This window comes from Centroberyx gerrardi, chromosome 7 (genome assembly GCF_048128805.1).
Source record: "Centroberyx gerrardi isolate f3 chromosome 7, fCenGer3.hap1.cur.20231027, whole genome shotgun sequence".
Lineage (NCBI taxonomy): Eukaryota > Metazoa > Chordata > Actinopteri > Beryciformes > Berycidae > Centroberyx > Centroberyx gerrardi.
This window is the reverse complement of record NC_136003.1, coordinates 33891683-33913187: the sequence shown is the minus strand read 5'-3', so window position 1 is coordinate 33913187 and position 21505 is coordinate 33891683. Positions and strand designations below refer to the sequence as shown.

At 43.3% G+C, this 21505-nt stretch overlaps 2 protein-coding genes across 2 annotated transcripts in view; one reads left to right on the top strand and one right to left on the bottom strand.

The window, feature by feature from the left end:
* Positions 1 to 1103: 1103 nt before the first annotated feature.
* Positions 1104 to 11838, bottom strand: LOC144539472 (NACHT, LRR and PYD domains-containing protein 3-like). Its single transcript, XM_078284556.1, has 8 exons — positions 11821 to 11838; positions 11427 to 11433; positions 10865 to 10972; positions 5923 to 7789; positions 5640 to 5813; positions 4867 to 5040; positions 4617 to 4663; positions 1104 to 1768 (listed from the first exon to the last, which is right to left on the bottom strand). Exons 1-8 carry the CDS (start codon positions 11836 to 11838, stop codon positions 1233 to 1235), a joined length of 2931 nt encoding a protein of 976 aa, XP_078140682.1. The 3' UTR covers positions 1104 to 1232.
* A 2390-nt stretch (positions 11839 to 14228) lies between these two features.
* Positions 14229 to 21505, top strand: part of LOC139924664 (globoside alpha-1,3-N-acetylgalactosaminyltransferase 1-like) — a 17592-nt gene continuing 10315 nt past the window's right edge. Inside the window, exon 1 of the mRNA XM_078284555.1 lies at positions 14229 to 14369. The gene's annotated coding sequence lies outside the window, so the exon portion shown is untranslated. The remainder of the gene's footprint in view (positions 14370 to 21505) is intronic.

Here is a 21505-nt window from a genome sequence, read left to right as displayed (position 1 = left end):
GATGTAACGAGGTCTGTTTCTTAAAATCCCAAACTTTTGGCAGCGGGTTAAAAACCCCTTGTCGGGTGTAATTACGAAGCTGCGTAAACGCCGTAGCTGTGGGGTGGTGTATGAGATCATCATTAACATAGCTGATAAAAACAAAACACCAAACAAACCACATCGTTTGGCAACAGCCACAGGCTGTCCAACGCTAGTTTTAGCTGGTGTACCCTTGCAAAATTCCAACAGTTTAAAAATCACATCAAAGGTCATTACAAAAAACATCAGGAGAGCTCAAATCGAAAAAAAAACCCAGTCACTAGAGCCCGTCAATGACAGGCCAGCTCTGGGAGATCTCCGCGCTGATAGGGAATGCAGGGCGGGGCTTGTGGCACACCGCGGCAGGCGCACCTGAGCCGGCAAGCTGGAGGAGACGCTGTCCTCCGGAGAACAGGATCCCAGTAGAGCAGGTAGGCAGCACTTTACGTTGATTAATCCAAAGTCCGCCAGTTCGATAGAACGTATTCCAACTCAGGGAGCGATCAAGACACGCAGAAAACACAAAAAGCTCGAGCAAAAAGCAAAAAGCAGATAGGCCACGTAAATCACACAAGCAGTAAAATCCAAGTCAGTGTCAAGGAGGAGCGGCAGCCAGAGTTCCCTCCAAACCTCCAGACTAGGTTTGATATTGTCCTTCATTATGAGAAGTCATGACTCACAACATAGACAACAACAGAGAATTATATTGGTTTATTTTAGGACAATAATTACATTTTAAAATAGAAAACACATTCATAACGAAACTTGTTGGAAAAGAAGATAAAACAATGTTTAACCTTTAATTAATAAAATACCAAATATAACAAAGACCAAAAGAAAGATATTTTAACCCATCAATCATAAACAACAACTTGATTCTGTCTGGTTTCATATTTCATTCATTTCATTTTAAGTAAAATATTCATGTTCCAGTAGCTGAGTCGTGTTAAAACCCTGTTCAGTTTCCCTGAATATAGAAAACATTCTGCTGACAGTGATTGATTAATATGTTCTTTACAGTAAAACAACTCATAAATCTATATGGAAATACACACATTTATATTCTTACATTAAGATGGAAGTGTGTGTGTGTGTGTGTGTGTGTGTGTGTGTGTGTGTGTGTGTGTGTGTGTGTGTGATCCTGTACAGAGTGAACTATCATCTCAGCAGCTGTCTTTGGTCAGCAGTGTGAGTGTTTCTCTCTCCCTCCTCTATCTGACAAGAGACACTGAGGAACCAGACCCAGACCAGAACCCAAACCCAGGATAGAGTGGTTCAGTGAATGTGGAGTGGAAGGTGTGGAGGTGGATCAGTGAGTCAGAGGAAACTCTGTAGAAGGACAGAGAGCCAGCAGACCAGTCCAGATACACTGCTACTCTGTCAGAGTCAGAGGAGGAGAGGAGAGATATGTCTGTTTCTCTGTTATTGTGCCGGACAGAGTAACGTTTATCAGAGCAGGACAGACTCCAGGACTTTTCATTCCATCCAATCCAGCAGTCAACACCCTCTCCTCTCCTCCTGATTCCTCTGTAAGTCACTCCTATAGAAACACTTCCTTTCCTCTCGACCTCCCAGTAACAGCGACCAGTCAGACCATTTCTACACAGCAGCTGAGGCCAGCAGTCAAATCTCTCTGGGTGATCAGGATATGGCTGCTCCTCTCTCACCTCTGTCACCTTTCTGTTGTCTTCAGACAGGAAGAGGTTTCTGTGTGCTGTGTTTGGGTCCAGAGTGAGTTCACAGGCATCTGATGAGAGAACAAGACTCAATACAGCAGCAGATTATCATCTGATACACCGGGGGCCTGTACTACGAAGCAGGATTTGGGGTTAGCGAGCTAGCTTTGGGTTTAACCCTGGCTTTTCGGTCTCACGAAGGTGGTTCACTTTTAACCGGGGTAGATCACCATGGTAACTGATGCTGCACGGCTAACCTGCTCCGGAGCAGGTTATGTTCAGGGTATCGGATCAAAACGTATGAAAGGCCTTCTGACCAATCAGCTCTCTGGAAACAGGGAGTCACCATTCCTACAGGATCCCGATATGGACAAATATATAAATGAAAATCCCAATAAAAAACTGAAAATGGTTATTTTTGAATGAACAGACAGTAAGAAGTGCTGTTCAGGGCGACGTGTTTACAGACCAGTAGAATCACGTTGTTTTCCATGATAACGTATTATATCGGAGATATAGCAGGTAGGCTACTTAATTGTTATTATTATTATTACCATATTATTAATGGATTAAAGTTACTGTTGCATATATTAATTGCGCTGACTTTATTTAATTGGATTTCCAACAGTGTTTGGTTCAATGTCGGCTATTCATATTCCATTACCGCAGCCCCGAAGAACAAGAGACCGACTTTATGAATAGAAAATCTTTTTACAGCCTCAATGTGTCCACAAACTATTTTATCAATGAGAAATATGCCCACTGTGTCCTAATGACGGGGCAGTTCCTCCAGTAATCCTCTCTAGCCTTGGAAGCAGAAACAACTTTTACTTTTTGCGGTTATGTTTTGTAATGCTGACAGTTATTCATTATAAGAATTTGTTCTTCTTGAGAGAAGAACCCAATGTTAGTAGCTATCCATTTCTTTCCGATACCCATGTGTTGAAAATGTCAGCAGGAAATATTAGGGCTTATATCATCCTATAATTAGGTCTATTGTTTATGGCTTTTATTGTTTGATTAGCCTATTTTATTATTTTCGCCTATTTTTAGGCTATTACTTATTTTTATAGTTTTGCGCTTATATTCTATGTCCTTTTCCCCGCTGAATCATATTACTTTTGCTGCACAACTATCTAATTTCCCCACGGGGATCAGTAGTTTCATCTTATCTTATCCGAATTGTCTGATCTGGATCTGTCCATGTTGCATGTGATTGGCTATTTGTTACAAACCCCGCCTCTTTCATGTGAACGCGCTCACAGCTGACAGGTAAATCCTGGGTTGACAGAGCCGGCTGATAACCAGCAGTGAGACGTTATCTGGATCCCCGTGTTAGTTTAGTGAAGCCGGCTGACTCAAACATACCCTGACTTTGTTGAACTTGCTTCGTAATACAGGCCCCTGTTGTGTTTATTATTTGTTGATTTATTAACAAGGTGGCTGTTAATTATTGAACAGTTTAATTTTTGTGAATAATTATATATTCATTTATTGATTTAAATTACAAGAAGAGGCAACCAACCTCTGATGTGGCTTACATAAGGTTTAACAATTAGGAAAATATGATGAAAAGAGACTAATGATAATATGAATGGGTTACAAATTAATAACTAAACACATAACAATAATTATAATATAGATACATACACTAAAAATAAAGAGATAAATATTTCACAACTTATTTAACAGGCTTAATGACCTGAAAGTAAGGTGGAATGAAATTAAATGTATTTGAAGTGTACTTGGTCATAAGACCTTGCTATGAGAAGAAGAAGAAGAAGAAGAAGAAGAAGAAGAAGAAGAAGAAGAAGAAGAAGAAGAAGAAGAAGAAGGAGAAGAAGTCGATGAAATGACAATAAATATTTTAAAAAATCAAATGATGAGTTTAGGCCAGAAGGCCTTAATGTGACAGCAGTGTTTCTGGTTCCAGCCCAGTGGTTTCTTATGATGGTAGTAAGTATTAGGATGAGGTTTCCCCTTCATGTACGATTGGTCTTCATCAGTTTTAGCTCATTCAGAACATAAAGCCTTGTCATGCTCAGTGTTTCTCTTCACTTTCACTTGTGATATAGTCTTAGTTTTTTGACCACCTTTTTAATTTTCCTTTAACTTGAAATTTTCACTTTCACTTTTCAATTTTTCTTCTATCCTACTGATGCATGATTTAAAGGTGAATTTTTCTATTTCGACTTTAGGTCATTAAGCCACATTAAGGCCTATTTATTTGGACTTTGATGAGTTTTCAAAAATATTTCTTGTTAGTTCATAAACTTCTTTATTTCAGTCCACTTGGAATACATTTTATTTCATTCCACCTTTCTTTTAGGTCATTAAACCACATTAAGCTCAATTATTCCATTAATTTTCCACTGGGGATCTTGTCATAGTGTTTTGACCATGTTACTGATTTATTTTTAACTTCAAACTTTCACCACAGTATCTCCTGCTGATACATGATATATGATTTATGATTTGAAGATTTTTTTTTAAATGTTTCCCTATTTTTTCTAGACATTCTTTTTGGGCTCTAGTGAAGTGTTAGTGTTAAGAGATTTTCATTTCGATATGATCTCATTAAGCCACGTTAAACCTCTTTTTTGGCATTTTTTCACAATATTAATTCATTAAAAAAAATCAAATTTATGTAAAAAAAAAAATTCTTGTCACCATTGCTAGTTCTTATGGTGCCATATACCTGGGAAAAAATCAAATTTTTTCATCAATGTTAAATATTTTTTTGCCTCGTTAAGCCGCTTTCACATGAAGCTTTTTAGAAAGTCCCACATGATGTCATCATCTTTATTCACAGTATGTGAATGAATGGACGTCACATACTGCTGTGTGAATGGACTTTCTATCTAAATAGTTGAATGTGTGTTGCTTTGTTTTCATGAATCAAACTAAATACACACTTACATTTCCTCAGACCTGGTTTCAACCTCTGCTCTCCACCATGGTCCACACTGGGGGAATAAACAAAGTCAGACCAGCAGATTCTCTTTGATGATGGAAACATGGACATTTAATAACCTTCAATATGAATGAGTTTCCATACAGCATCAGTCATAACTGCTGTTAGACATTAACCAATACTCCTCATCTTCTCAGTGTGACAGAGAAAATGTGTGTGACTCTCAGCCTTCTAGCAGACGTTGCCTCTCCAGACCTGAGAGAGTCCAGTCTCCAGTGTGGATCCTCCAGTCCAGCAGAGAGCAGCTTCACTCCTGAGGCTCCTGGATGATTGTAGCTCAGGTCCAGCTCTCTCAGATGGGAGGGGTTGGAGCTCAGAGCTGAGGCCAGAGAAGCACAGCCTTCCTCTGTGAGCAGACAGCCTGACAGCCTGCACACACACACACACACACACACACACACACACACACACACACACACACAGTTAAGTTTTAACTTTTCTTCTTGATGTATAGTTTATTTCTTGTTTATTACTGAGAATTATTTTTTCCTGTTTTTCTACACAAGTGTTTTCTGGAAAAGAGAGCCAAGCTCTCAGTGTAAACTTCCTGTTTTAAACCAGATTCATGTTGGATAATCACTATCTGCTCTGATGTTAGATATGATATGAGATTTAATTTTAGTAAAAACTGCAGCGGTCACCACTCCAAACTGTTGCTCCAGTGATCTGCTTTGTGCTTTCATTTGGTCAGTTTGGCAGTTCTTGGATCAGTTTGCTGCAGAATCTTAGAAATTCTTTTTGGTATTTTAGGTCTCAACAACAGAGACAGCAAGGAGGGAAATAATGAAATATCCTGATAGAAAGCAGAAAACAGTTCATAGGGGACAGAAAGTAGAGTGAAAGGTTGTTACCACAATCATAAGAGCAGACAAAATCCTCCACAGGTTAGGAATCTATTCACTGATGTTACTCCGTAAGTAAAGCAGGATTTAAATGGTCATGTGTTGACCAGGTTGAGGAATCCTGACCTGAGAGTCTCCAGTCTACAGTGTGGACTCCCCAGTCCAGCAGAGAGCAGCTTCAGTCCTGAATCCTGCAGGTCGTTGTTACTCAGGTCCAGCTCTCTCAGACTAGAGGACTGGGAGCTGAGAACTGAGGCCAGAGCTTCACAGCTTCTCTCTGACAGCTGACAGTCACTCAGCCTGAAGGAGAATTAGTGATGAAGACAAACAACAACTTTAAAATATTTTCCATTTTGTACTCACATCACATTTTAATAAAGTTAATATATCCAGTTATCTATGGACTTACAGAGCTTTATTGGAGGCTTTGACCACTGGCAGCAGCCTCAGAAGAGCCTCCTCTGAAGCAGAGTATTTCTTCAGGTCAAACACGTCCAGCTCTTCTTCTGATGACAGTAAGATGAAGACCAGAGCCGACCACTGAACAGGGGAGAGTCTGTCTGTGGAGAGACTTCCTGATCTCAGGTACTGTTGGATCTCCTCCACTAGAGAACGGTCATTCATCTCATTCAGACAGTGGAACAGATTGATGCTTCTCTCTGGAGAGGGATTCTTCTTAATCTTCTCCTTGATGTACTGGACTGTTTCCTGATTGATCTGTGAGCTACTTCCTGTCTGTTTCAGCAGGTCTTCTAGGAGATCCTGATTGGTCTCCAGTGAAAGACCCAGGAGGAAGCGGAGGAACAAGTCCAGGTGTCCATTTGGACTCTGTAAGGCCTTGTCAACAGCAATCCTGTGGACCTTTGTTGCAGATGTTTTGCTGAAAAACATCCGCAGATTTTTGAAAGTCAGTCGTGGCATAGGCATTACATTCTTGTTGCTGTTGATGAGTGACAGGACCACATGAACAGCAGCCAGAAACTCCTGAATGCTCAGATGGACAAAGCTGAACATCTTGTTCTTGTCTTTGTCCTTCTTTGGCCGGTCCTGCTCTTTAAAGATCTGTGTGAACACTCCTGAGTACTGTGAGGCTTCACTGAAGTCAATGCCACTCTCTTTTAGGTCCTTCTCATAGAAGATCAGGTTGCCTTTCTCCAGTTGGTGAAAAGCCAGTTTAGCAAGTGACTGAATGTACTGAATGCTGTTTTCTGTGCCATACTTCTCTTTCGTCTGATCGATCTGAAACACCAGGAACTTTGTGTACATCTCAGTCAGGGTCTTGGGCAGGTCTTCTCTCTCACTGGTTTTCAACAGATCCTCCAGAACTGTAGCAGTGACCCAGCAGAAGACTGGGATGTGGCACATGATGTGGAGGCTTCGTGAAGTCTTGATGTGGGAGATGATTCTTCTGGCCTGCTCCTCATCTCTGAATCTCTTCCTGAAGTACTCCTCCTTCTGTGGGTCAGTGAAGCCTCTCACCTCTGTCACCATGTCAACAAAGTCTCCAGGGATCTGATTGGCTGCTGCAGGTCGTGTGGTTATCCAGAGGCGAGCAGAGGGAAGCAGTTTCCCCTTGATGAGGTTTGTCAGCAGTACTTCTACTCTGGTTGACTCTGTCACATCAATAGAGCGCTTTTCATTGGCAGTGAAGTCTAGTTGAAGGCGGCTCTCATCCAGTCCGTCCAACACAAACAGGAGTTTGAATTTACTCTTGTTGTAGTTTTTGTTTCCTGACTTCTGTAGTTCTGTGAAGATTTCCTTAAGAGCCTCCTCCTTGATGTCTTTGGTTTCCCAGATACATTCGTGAATTAGTTCTGCAAAACGAAACCTTTCTCCCTTCAGTGAATTCAGCTGGCGGAAGGTGAAGGGGAATATGAGATGAACATCTTGATTGGGTCTCTCTTTAGTCCAGTCCAGGATGAACTTGTGCACAAGGAACGTTTTGCCGATTCCTGCAATCCCATTGGTCACTACTGTTCTTATGGATCTGTGCTTTCCAGAAGGTTTGAAGATGTCACTGGGTTTGATTGATTTCTCTGTGTCCGCTGGCTTTCTTGATGCCATCTCAATCTGCCTGACCTCATGCTGGCTGTTGATGTGTATGTCACCTCCGTCTGTGATGTAGAGCTCTGTGTAGATATCATCCAGATGTTTCTGATCCTTCCTCTCTAACCATCCTTCTTGTGCACACATAAAACTGTCCTGGATGTTAGGTTGGAGCTTTTCTTGGTACCATGTGATGAGTTGTTGAGGCTCTGTTGTTCTCACCAGCAAATCTGTGTAGAACAAAGTAACATCCATAAAAACTAAAGGTAGCAGCACTAAACAGATGCTTGTGAGACAAATAAAAACTAATTTGAAGCTCAGTGCTTTTTTTGCTAAAAGCTGGTGCTCTGAGAATAACAAACATGTTCTCACTGTCAACATCAATACATCCTTTCCTTTAAAATACCATAAAAGGAAGGCAACGTTGTGAAGAGAGGCTTCCTGTGGATGTGCAGCCTTAGTGGAACAGACAGGTTGTGATATCAGGTAGAGCAGACTGTGGATAATATTCTAGTATTCAGATTCTGATATTTCATTACAAGTGTGTCACCTAATTAACTGTGGGTTGCTTTCATTCAACATTTTTAAACTCTCTATTTTACAGGAAAAGGTTTTGATGAGGACACATGCTCTTTGACCCCAGCTTCACAATCACACATTTACACATTTACACCTGTCAGCTGCCCAGTACAACCACAGTCTTCTACTGAGCAGCTCCACTGGAGCAGTTGGGGGTTCAGTGCCTTGCTCAAGGGCATCTTGACAATAGTTGTTAAAGGAAGTGGAGAGCATTACTGATTCACTTTCTCATGCAAGATCTTCTAGTTCAAGGATTTGAACAGCTGACCCTCAGGTCACAAGCCCCATTCTGCACCTGTTACTCAGATGAATCAATACTTCAGGAGCCGTATTCACAAACAATCTACTCTTGTTCAACAACCCTATTCATATAGGCTTGCCAATATAGTCCATAAATCATCAATACTAATACTACTAAGTCTTGAGCCATTTTCACCAAATCTTAACATCATTACCTCCACCAAGGAGGTTATGTTTTCGGTGCCGTTTATTTGTTTGTTTGTTTGTTTGTTTGTTACTTCCGCCAAGGAGGTTATGTTTTCGGTGCCGTTTATTTGTTTGTTTGTTTGTTTGTTTGTTACTTCCGCCAAGGAGGTTATGTTTTCAGTGCCGTTTGTTTGTTTGTCTGTCAGCAGGATTACGGAAAAACTACTGGGCCGATTTTCATGAAACTTTGTGGAAGGGTGTAGCATGGGCCAAGGAAGAACCCATTGAATTTTGGAGCGGATCCGTGTATTGGTTGTGCTTGCACATTTGCATATCATATGTTATAGGAGCAGCGTAGCCCCTTTATGAGAATAGGGTGGGGCGGAGTGTTTTGTACGTAGTGAGTGTGTGGTGGAGCGAGAGAGAGCGAGCGGCGGTGTGTGACGGTGAATGGATCGGAGCGGAGGGAAAAAGTGTAGCAGAGAAGTGAGCAAGTTATAGCAAGAAGCAAATAAATGTACGGCGAAAGTTACGGTTGTCATAAATAAAGACTGCAACGTCTCAAGGCCGAGCGGTGTTCCTGTGTGCTGTCTTTTCCAACTACTGTGAGAGTGAAGGGGGGTTTGTCCCGAAGTAAGTTAGACTTCGGCCCTGGAGGACAACGGAGATTCCTCTGTGCTTCCCGACTACGGTCTGGAGGCTGAGCAGGAAAGACCAACACATAGAAGACTGGACTATTGGCCTTGGTGGAGGTCTGCGCTCTCCGAGTGTCCTTCTAGTTGGTAAAGTCATAATAACATTACTGCATCCGGCAAAATAAAGACATCACACATCAGTGAGGACCGTGCAAGTATTAAAAAGTTAGGCTACATTTTGTCAAAATCATTAGGTTGCTCTAACTATTGATTAAACAGGGATTTTCATTTTTGACAGTATAAGTAAACCACACTTTTATAGACTAAATTGTGTGATTATCACATGTGATTCCTTGTGTGCATTCTGAATGACTAAAAGAGGCGTGTTGAGATTCGTCCTGATGGACCAATGACAGCGTCTAAAAGAGAGCATCATACCTAGCAACAGAGTGGACCACACCTCCTCACTAAGATAAAAGTTCTTGTCCATTCCTCGCTCAGATTCGCTCTGAAAATGTTCCTAAATCACTCCTGAGATAGAACTCCTTGCTAGGAAGTTTTAGGTGAAGTTAAGACTCAGAGAGGATTCTCAGAGTGTTTGTGAATACGGCTCCAGGAGCTGTGAGTAAAATAAACTAAGCTAAGTAAAAGAAACATATTAAGTAAATTGTTAAAAAGCCCGATCCCACTTGGACTGTTCCACCCCCCCTTTTCTGGAATGGTATATTCCGCTTAATTGGTTGTGTGCGTGCTGACGCTATTTTGTAGTTTTGCAGACCACCAGTTCCAATGTTGAGTTCTGACTGTGGTGCTTACCTCTTAGTGTGCGTCCATGGGATTGTAAGTACTTAACACATACTGTATGTAGGTTAATATATCAATATGATTGTTGCTGTTCTCAGTTCATAATATTACCTCTTAGCTAAATGTGGACAATTTACTTTCGCAACCGTCGCGGTCATGTTAATTAGTGCTGGCAATTAAGAGTTGACACTATCTAGCCTTAGTTGCTAATGTGTGTGTAAGCAATGCAAACATTACAGTTCTTGTGTTTAGCTATTTAATACTCCCTGCAACTGATAATTGTATGGCTAGCAACTATACAACAAAATACACAATACGCCAGTGTGCTCTTTCTAACTATGACAAAGTGCCATAGGCGCCAGTTTTTGCCTACCTTTTGGTGTTTCTGCATTTTAAGTTAAGTATGCATTGTAACTGAGTAACTGCCTTCTTATTGGCTGTTAGTTGTGTTTGGTTGTCATTATGCTGGTTGTAATTAATGTATTAGAATCTGATGCCATTGGTGATCTTAAAGTGCCACCTAGTGGATCTATTGGGTATGGCTGTAAATTGCCTCAGACAACTGTTCGTCAATCCATGACAGTAGTTTATAATACTTCCTTGTTTTATGTTTTCCCCTTTTTACAGAAACCACTCACAGTTTCACCCAATAAAGTTTATTAACTGGAGCTTCAGGTCTATCTTGTGATTTGACCGATCACTCCAGTGGTGAGCTGAAATCCCCAGAACCCAAGAAGTTGAGAGATAGCTTTGCCAGCCATTCTCTATCGTTTATAAATCCTTCATCATTTTAACAGCCTCACTAAATGGGCAGTGACAAGACCAACATGGCAGCCAGGACGAGCCAGAGAACAGCTTTACCTTCAGTCTGACTGCTGTCAGTGGGAAGGTGAGGAAGAGGAGCAGACTGTGGTTGAATGGAGGAAGATCCTCTGTTCTCTGAAGTCTCCCCGACATCACTGACATCCACTGAGAGAGAGAGAGAGAGAGAGAGAGAGAGAGAGAGAGAGAGAGAGGGGTGGGGGGGGGAGAAAGAGAGACAGAGAGAGAGAGAGAGGGAGGGGGGGAGAGAGAGAAAGAGAGAGAGCCAATAAAGCACCATTGAATTGAATTGAATTGAGAGAGAGACAGAGAGAGAGAGGGGGAGAGAGAGAAAGACAGAGAGAGAAAGAGGGAGAGAGAGAGACAGAGGGAGGGAGAGAGAGAGACAGAGGGAGGGAGAGAGACAGAGAGAGAGAGAGAGAGAGAACAAGGGCTTGAATTTAGCACCAGCCAACCAGCCAACAGCTACTATTCATCCCACAACTCTTTACATAAATACTGAACGAATGAAGGAACTGAACATTCAAATTAAGGTCAAATTATATCCATACACACACTCAAAATGATACCAACAGCTAAAGTCAGCAGCATTACCCTGTACCTGAACCCTGGGGATCAATAAAGTGTAAAACAATCACAACACAATGAGACCTGCCTTTTTGCTGTTTTCCTGACATCTGCATAACATAAAACTCAAAATAAACACAGACACTCAAAAGGCAGCCTGCCTCTCTTCTCACATCTACCGTCTGAATGCAGAACAACAGCAGAGCAGAAGTGAAAAAACAGATAAAACAGGCTGAGAAAGTGAACAGGGAGAAGGTGGAGAAGCTCTTCCAGGAAGGAAAAGCCAAGCTAATCCGGCTTTAGGGCAGATGAGTGTGTCGCCATGTCAGAGAAACTGAACAGCTTCTACTGCAGCATCTAGTGAGGGTGTGGAGTCTGATAGCTCAGACAGCACAGTGTATCAGACTGAGACTGTGTCCCTCCCTCACCACACCACTATTCGTCATCGTTCAGTCAAACTTAATCAGAATAATCTTATTTATATTGACTCATCTGGTAGCAGCACTGACTCAGCTAAAGTCTGTAACGTGTTATTTCCAATCAGTACAGTTTCCCTTCCCTGATGCCTCCCATGTCGTTCTTTTCTGCCCCCTGGAATAAATCAGAGCAGCCTTCCATCGCAGCACTGGTGGTAACTAACCAGACCACAGAGCGTGTTGAGGAATACAAATACCTCAGCACCACCATCCATCACAAACTCCTCTTCAAGAGAAATACTCAAAACATATTCTCAAAATGTCAGCAACGCCTCTTCTTCCTCAGAAGGTTTGTGTAGCATCAACACAAACACAGGATCTGCATTAAAATCACTGGCACAGACCAGGAACCACTAACCAGCAACAAGGAAGAAGGAGTCACATATACCTGAAGGCCCTGACACACCAAACCGACGTCAAAGAACCAGCGGCGACGAAGGCCGACTGTTGCGTCGCCTCACATCGCCTGCGTCCGGTCCAAAAAGTTGCTCTTGAACACACCGCAAAGACTACAGCCGACGGCCAACTAGCACGTACGTTCTGCGCCTGCGTGAGGGGAAATAACCGTCTGATAAGAAGTTGCAAATGGCACTGGCGTTGTCAGCCCTTGGTCTTTTGGTTGTGGAAGAAGAAAGGAAGAGGCGGAGGTGAAAAATAAGGAGAAACCGCACTAAATGGGTGAAATCATGGATACTCCAGCGACAGGCTCAAGGGGCTTTCCTGAACCTGTGTCGAGAGCTGGAGATAAATGAAACCTCCGATTTTAAAATTTTCGCTCGGCTCTTTCCTGTTCAGTTCCACATGTTGAAGGAATTTATCAGTCCAATCATCCAATATTAGAGACTTCCAGGTCATGTGGATCCCATGCTGCACATTTGCCAGAGACTTTTAATTTATTGAATCTGCATACACTCCAGCTCTACACTTATATGTCAAAGAAACATTTTATCAGTTTAATTGTGAGTAAAATCCATGCTTCAAGAATACAGTCAAGTTAAAAAACAACTCAGTACCATGGACAGCCTTCAGTAAATGCACCCTATTCATTTGTATAATTTAGGACTATGAACATATTAGCTATATATATTAGAGAGAAGAGAGAAACAGGACAGACAAACCGTCTTTATTGGTCACATGCAACCATCTACAACACATGCACACGGCAGCTGACACACACACACATGCATTCAATGGCGCCGTGAAATTTGTTCTCCGCATTTTCCCATCTTGGCCCGTCCTTCCTCTGCAGGGCAGGCCAGGAGCGGCGGGCAGCTTCATACAGCGCCCGGGGACCGACTTCTTAATGATCTTCTTGCATGTTTTTAGTGGGGGTTCTTATCGATGTTATATGGAGGAGAACTCCACACAGAAAGGCCCCTTTTTTCTTTTTTTTTATTGACAGATAGTGAGAGAGAGACAGGAAGGTAGAGAGGGGAGGACATGCAGCAAATGACCGCAGGCTGGAATCGAACCCGGGTCGCTGCGGGAAGGACTGAGCCTCATGGTACGCGCTCTACACCAGTCAGACCATTTCTACACAGCAGCTGATAATAGAAGTCAAATCTCTCTGTGTGATCAGGATGTGGCTGCTGCTCTCTCACCTCTGTCACCTTTCTGTTGTCTTCAGACAGGAAGAGGTTTCTGTTTGAGAACAATACAGCAGCAGTTTATCATCTAATACACCTGTTGTGTTTATTATTTATTAACAAGTTGTCTGTTAATTATTTATCAGTTTCATTTTTGTGAAGTATGTTATCTTGGAAAAAATGTAAAAAAAAACAAAAAAAAACCTGATCTTTCTGTCAGCAGTTATTTTTGGATCCTTCTGGCTCTGCGGAGCTGCACCTGTTGGCGGAGCTCTTTGAGAAGAAATAGTTCCTATCAAATACAATTTGGTTATTTGGGCCCTGGGTTCAAAATACCAAACTGTTCCTTTAACTACAGATACACATTTCTCACGCTCTCAATTTTCCACGCATCCAAAAATAATAAATGTATTAAACCAATTAATCATGTTGCGGGCCAGTAGAGCGCGCATGCGTATCACGCTAAATTGAGCCGGAGGGCTTTAGGACCATGCGGAGCTGAGAGGAGACTGCCGACCGGTGAGCCAACAAACAGACTCCTTGTGAACTACACACGGTAAGAGTAAAAAACAACAGACAGGCCATCATAATATAATAATAATGATAATAATAATAATGATAACAACAACAATCAAACTTTTAAGTGGGGGAAATGTTTATGCACTCACTACTAAAACGGGAGGGGCGGGGCAGGACTGTGTGTGTGTGTGTGTGTGTGTGTGCTGTTTCTTTGCTGTGTCTTGTTACTTCCTGGTTGTGAAGCGCTCTGTCCCCTCCGCGGTGCGCAGCTCCGGACTCTGCGGGACTTCAGTGAGACTCCGCTCAGGTGAAGTCTGAGCTGTGTGGGAAACTGTGATGTGAAGCACGAGAGGCAGAGAGCAGACAGACAGGCAGCGCGTGGTGAATCAGCGGCAGGTGAGTGTGACGTCATGGATTTATAACGTGAAATTACTGTAACGGAAGTGCCAGCAGGCAGAGCCACTGTGATGACGTTTCTTCCAACTGTGTGTGAACCTTGCTAGTTGTTCCTGTGTGTGTGTGTGTGTGTGTGTGTGTGTGTGTGTGTGTGTGTGTGTGTGTGTGTGAAGCCTGTTCACACTGAAGCTCTCATGAGCCAAAAAGGTTAAAGGTTGAGTTAGAGCAGCAGGATGCCCTATGTGTGTGTGTGTGTGTGTGCGTGTGTGAGAGAACAGCGAGAGTAAGGCCACATCCACACCGTTACTGAAACTAACACACGAGTATAAGGCGGTCGAGGCGGACGTCGTGACTGATAAGACCCAATCAGGAAGCGAACGTGGGCGTCGGCGTCATCGTTTTCAAAAGTCTCCGTTTCCGCCCGTCCGGACTAAAACGCAATCCCGGAGTTTTCGAACTAAAACGGGATCAGCGGCGTTTTCAAAAGTCTCCGTTTTAGGGGTCCGAAAACGCCGGAGTAGTGCGGACGCTAGGCGTAAACGTAGCAAAAGTTATGCGTTTTAAAACGAAAACGTATTAGTGTGGATGTGGCCTAAGTTCTGGTCCGACAGGAAGACAGAGGAAGTAGAGGAGCGCCGCGCGGGAGAACGAACGAGCAAAACGGAGAAAGAAACGTGTCGCCGCCGCAGTGTGCCAGCTGATCTGCACAGATACAACAAAGAAGAAGAGTAGAGGAAAAACGTTTGTTTGGTCGCAGAAATTATGGGCTGACTTCTGTTCAGCGGGAGTTAGAGGTGAGAGAGAAACATCTGCTTTGTGTCTTGTACTTCCACTTGAGATCTGATTGGCTGTTGACTGTTGTGGTCAGGAGAGCCCCGCCCCTGAATCCAACCGGTTTGATGTTGTCCTCGCAGTCCCAGCAGCTGGTCAGTCTCTGCAGGCGTCACACCAGTCCACCGTCTGCTTGTCCTAAAACTCTTAGGATTATGCAAATGAAGCTGTGACTGAAAGTCGCCTAGTGTGTCCTGAGCTGAGTCAAGCAAGTTTGATAAAACCTCATCAGCCTCATCTTCAACCTCATCTTTTTGCACCCCCCACCCCCCCACCCCCCCATGCGGGCCTGCCCATGTGACACCTGATCAAAGCAGGAAGGAGCAACAACACGGCCGTCAGGGAGACGCCTGATGCCATCTGACACCGCACACCCAACACACTCTCTACCGGCCACTCAGCTGCAGCGCTAGCCGGTGACAGTGACATCATTAGGAGCAGGGGCAGGGTCACTGACAGCAGGACCAGGTCTCACACACACACACACACACACACACACACACACACACACACACACACACACACACACAGCTGTAGCATTTCCCTTAGCAATTTACAAGGAAGGAAACACGCTTCCAGGAGATCGTTCACATAACTGGCGTTCTGTTTGTCCCAGCTGTGTTGATAAAGCCTCAGAGCGTATCAGATCCTGTCTTATTTATTTATTTATTTATTTATTTATTTATTTATTTATTTACCAGGGACAGTGCACATGAATCAACATTTCAGTTTCCACATCAATGTAAATGTGCCAGAGTTAGCTAATGAGCTAATTTTCATCTGTAGTCCCTGGGCAGGTTATTACAAATTAGTGGCCTAATGTTATCATACAATGCTGTCCTGGCCAGGCCAGGCCAGGCCAGGCCAGGACAGGACAGGCCAGGACAGGACAGGCCAGGACAGGACAGGCCAGGACAGGACAGGCCAGGCCAGGCCAGGACAGGCCAGGACAGGCCAGGCCAGGCCAGGACAGGACAGGCCAGGCCAGGACAGGCCAGGACAGGACAGGACAGGACAGGACAGGACAGGACAGGACAGGACAGGCTTCATGGTCAGTGACTGTAGCATATCCAGCATTTAAATCTTTTCCATTAGAATGTGTAGAAGAGCTTCCATCAATATAGAAAACACAGTCTGTATTGGGAACAGGAGCTTGTTCTAAATCTGGTCTGGGAGAAGTTTCATCCAAAACAGTTTCTGATTGATTACTGGAGTGAAGCCAGCTTCAGGCTTTAAAGGATATTGTTTAATGTTTGGCAGTGCAGAATTTGGCTTCAGTGTCACTGTATGTGGAGTAGCAGAGTTTATAAAAACCAACCTCAGAAGAGGCTGGCCCACAGATCTGATGGAAACACTAAGGTGCCGACACCAAGTCACGACTAGGCCACCAAAAACCAGTGTGAGGGATCATGTTGAAGTTTCATGAAAGAGTAAATCGACACTTCAGTTAGGAGAGACTAGGTTAAATGCTCAATGAATATTTTTATTGAATAAAACAGAAATAGAGTTTGGCGTAGGCTCCATGATGACACGCCTCCCGAGATGAGTTAGGAGGGCGTCAGGAATGCGAGAGAATTAGGATTTCCCCCCCAGGGAATCCTCTGGAGCCATGAGGCTGGCGGGGGGGGGGGGGGAGGAGCGGCGAAACAGCTGGAATGACAGCGACTGCAAGACAGCATACACATTTGAGAGGAGCGTAATGACAGAAAATGACGTATATATGCTCTCGACCCTTAGATGATTGGTTCTGCGAGAAGGAGAGGGAAAATGTTGGCTTGTATGGATTGGATATTGAAAGCGAGGGAATGCGTTGTATAACGGTGATTGGATAGAGAGAAGTTTGAATGAAACGAGAGACAGAGGGGCGGAGATATGTCTTCTTCTAGTCTTCCTGATTGAAATGACGTAATACTTGACTAAATGACATGGTGCAGAGGACTGTGGACTCTGAGCTGCCCTCCGCCTCCTGCCTGCTCTGCCTGTCTGTCTTGGACCGCTAACGGCTGAACTTATTTATTTTTCTCTTCCTACGTTCTTGCAGTTTCCCGTGAGATGGCGCATGGTGGGACTTGCCATCTGGCAACATGGTAGATATTGGCGGCGGCTTGTTATGGCCTTTTCAGATCGGATGTGGAAACGAAACTCTGCGCCCTCAACTCATTATTTTCTGTGGCTCACGCCGCGCAGCGACGGCGCGCTGGACCTCACCTGTCCACCATTTTGAATTTCTGCAGTTTTGACCTTTTTGAAAAACACATTTTTGCCAACTCCTTCACCATTGGTCCAATTGTCACCAAAATGTGCAGGAGCCATCTTTGGACTGAGCTGACCAAAGATTTAATTTTGTGTTTTGATATCTTACATGGTTTGTCTGATATTAGCCAATGACTTTTCTAGCATGCTATCACAAAATTGGTCATACATTTTTGACAGTGTCCAATCTTCATAAAACTTGATTCGTATCTTCAGTACAGATACAGAAATATTTTGGCAAAAGCATTTTAAATTTGACCAATAGAGCGCGCCACAAATTCCAAAACTGTGTATCTCCTTGTCTGTTCTCAGGATGAATTTTGTTTCCAACTGCAGCGTGTGGTCACGGTCATTCTGCTCCCATGTTGTCACAGTTTTCTATGAGCCGGCTCATGATAGAGTCACTGGTCACTAACCAGGACCAAAGTCCTGCTGGTTTTCTGTCCTACCAGGTCTCTCTAGATCAGTCTGAATCATCTCTATTAGATCAGAATGAAAACCAGTTGGGAGCGGCTGACTCGGCCTTTGCGGTGATAGAAACTGATAATCCCTGGCACAGCCCGTACTACAAACCAAGCGCTCCTCCTCGTCAAACTCCTTTTCCCACTCTCCAGTCATAAAGAAAGCCAGAGAGCTGAGACAGACAGATAACATTTTTCAAAGTTGGACCCAGTTTTCTGTGGACGTTGGGTGTGTTTTCTGCATGGATCCATAAATCCTCCCTCTCCTGAGGTTTGACTGACAGCTGTGGTTGTTAAGTGGGGTTGGTTTGTTGGAAGCTCCGGGCGCTAAGCCCCGCCCACAATCCCTCCACTTCTTATTTCTAATTTTAACTACTACATGACTACATAATTTCATGGCTCTGTCTTGGAGACTCCAAAACAAATTAGCAGGTACTAACCAACTACCATTGAACTCTTTCTCTATTTTCCTGATAATTAGAACATAATTTCATGGTTCTTTCCAGGAAACTTCCTAAGAAATAAACAGTTCCTTTCTAGGAAATTATTAGGAAATTGCGGACCCCGGAAAATTAAAGCGTTACCGATAATTTTTGTTGCCGATCAGAAGTTTTGTTTCAAATTTGATCTAGTAGTTAGTTGCAGGCCAAAAGGTCGCTGCAGTCAGAGCGCTGTTCAGTTCTTCTGATTCTTGCTGTGACATTTTGGCATTTGTGTCGTTTGCATTATATTGAAAGTGCTTTTATTTCTGTTCCTCTCTACGTGATAACTTTATTTGTACGGTGCGCTCTTGAGTCTTTTTTGCCCTGTTCCCAAGTGTGATTGTTCATGTTTGAGCATGGGTGTGTCCAACCCACCCTGTCCTTTAATGCCCTTTGTAAGCACTCTGCATTTTTTTTTCTTCCTGCTGTTGTTTTAAGTCTTCACTGCTGGGTGTGATCCGCCTCTCCGAAGTCCCTCGGTGAGCGCTGTGTTTTCTGTCTGGTGTCAAACTAACGTCATATAAAGACGACGTGTATATCAACCCATATTCTAGTAAAAGAATGTTTTAAAAAGTCATTTTAAGGGGTAGAAATATGCTGTCTGCCCCCCCCCCCCCCCCCCCCATACATTATCTTACATAAACTGACCATGGTTCAACAGTGAATGAGGTTTAGACCTGCTGTTGTATATCAGGTGGCTGATTAACCCTCCTATTGTGTTTGGGGTCAATTTGAGCCCATTTAACATTTAACGTCTCTAAAAACATGATTCACATTATTTTATCAGCTTGATATTTCATGACTTTTCCTAATTTCATGAGGAAAACTGGTAAACATCAAATTTAACATGATGATATGTTTTCAAACTCCTGAACACACTTTGTATACAGCGCTGTTGTTCTGGTCATTTTGACCCCGAACACAAAAGCCTGATAAAACCAGACAAAATATAAAAGTTTTACACATATTTTATTTCTCTTTGTTTTGACTGATACTGAGGGAACTTTCCCATGTGATTTGTTGATCTTTAATAAAACGTTCCCATGCTTTAGGGCCCATAACATAACACACACACACACATACACACACACACACACACACAGCCCTCTAAACCATTTCTCTTTGAGTTTTATCTCACCTGAAGATTTTCTGTCCTGTCAGCTGTTTGAAAAAATATTTGTACTTTTTATTGGTATTTTTTTCATTATTGACCAACTGCTCTGTGTAAACTTGGTGAACACTTTCAATTACAGTCATTTTTTGTAGGTTTAAATTTGAAGGTCAATTTGACCCCAAACATAAAAGGCATTTGTTAATTTTAACGTAATAGGAGGCTTAACAGACTGAACTCACAACGTGTGTGTGAGACAGAAGTGACAGTGTGTGTGAGAAGAAGTGTGTGTCCTTATATTCCCTTTCCTTTCATATGTCATTATCTCATCACATGACATATATCATTGTATCTGCAACTGAATAATACACATTTCTACAAACATCATGCATAATTTATGGTAAATACTTCACATCCGATATTGAATCAGCGGGATTAAACCAGTGGTGTGGGAGCGGTGATGAGGCGAAGGCCAGCTGATGACCTGTGCAGATGTTTTACTTCTTTCTTTGTTTTTTTTGTCTTTCCCCAGCAATGCTCTGCAGTGTAGGCTGCTTGGTAAAAAAACACTAGGATGCAAACGTACGCAATTTTACACCAAAACAATCACCAACAAATAGAAAAATGAACAACATAACTGCAGCCAGCTGTGGTTTGTCTGTCAGGCAGACAGTGGGCAGCAGGCACTGAGAGCCTCTGGCCTTCTTTATGACTGGAGAAGGAGGAGCGCTTGGTTTGTAGTACGGGCTGTGCCAGGGATTACCAGTTTCTATCACTGTCTTTCTAAAGGCCGAGTCAGCCGCTCCCAGCTGGTTTTCATTCTGATCTAATAGAGACGATTTAGACCTGGTGAAGAGAATTTCTCAGTCGCTGCGATGCATTTCCCGACTCGCTGACCTCGTTCTCGACATACTTCCTCAAAACCCCACAACAGAAACGCGGTTGGCCGAGGCACTGTTTCAACTCTCATTGTGTTCGCACAAGATGCAAACGCTAAAGCAGAACCGTCACCGCGTAGACGCGGTTCTCATTTGACTACGACTTGCCGGTCTAAACAGACTGTACTTCTGTCAGTCGGCGATGTACATTTCACACTCGCATTGTCACGGTTGTTCATTGTGTAAATCATTGCTTGCAAAATACCAGTACAACGAGTTTGCCCAATAGAAAAGGCCGGTGCGAGTCACTTCCCGACCACTGAAAAACAAAAGAGCTCACCTGCTGCTGACGGGTCTCATCACGGTGACATGGTGCTGTGTTCCCAGCTCTGTACCCAGGCTGGCCTTTGTTTCATTTGGTCTTTGTACGGGGTTTTGGGAGATATGAATACTGTAATAAACATGTTTTAATTTGTGTGGGACAATCTGTTGTATTGTCAGCAACACTGTACTTCATACAGTCTGTCGTGTTTGATGCAAATACTTAACAGTTTTTGTGTCAGTGTTTCCACAGCGATCAAAGCAGCTTCCATCTGGTGTCAGTGTTGTAGCAACTGACTGACTGAGTGACTGACTGTCTGACTGACTGTCTGACTGACTGTCTGTCTGACTGTCTGTCTGACTGACTGTCTGACTGTCTGACTGACTGACTGACTGACTGACTGACTGACTGACTGACTGACTGTCTGTCTGACTGACTGTCTGACTGACTGTCTGTCTGACTGACTGTCTGACTGTCTGACTGACTGACTGACTGTCTGACTGACTGTCTGACTGTCTGACTGACTGACTGACTGTCTGACTGACTGTCTGACTGACTGACTGACTGACTGACTGACTGTCTGTCTGACTGACTGTCTGACTGTCTGACTGACTGACTGACTGTCTGACTGACTGACTGTCTGTCTGACTGTCTGTCTGACTGACTGTCTGACTGTCTGACTGACTGACTGACTGACTGACTGACTGTCTGACTGACTGACTGTCTGTCTGACTGACTGACTGACTGACTGACTGACTGACTGTCTGTCTGACTGTCTGTCTGACTGACTGTCTGACT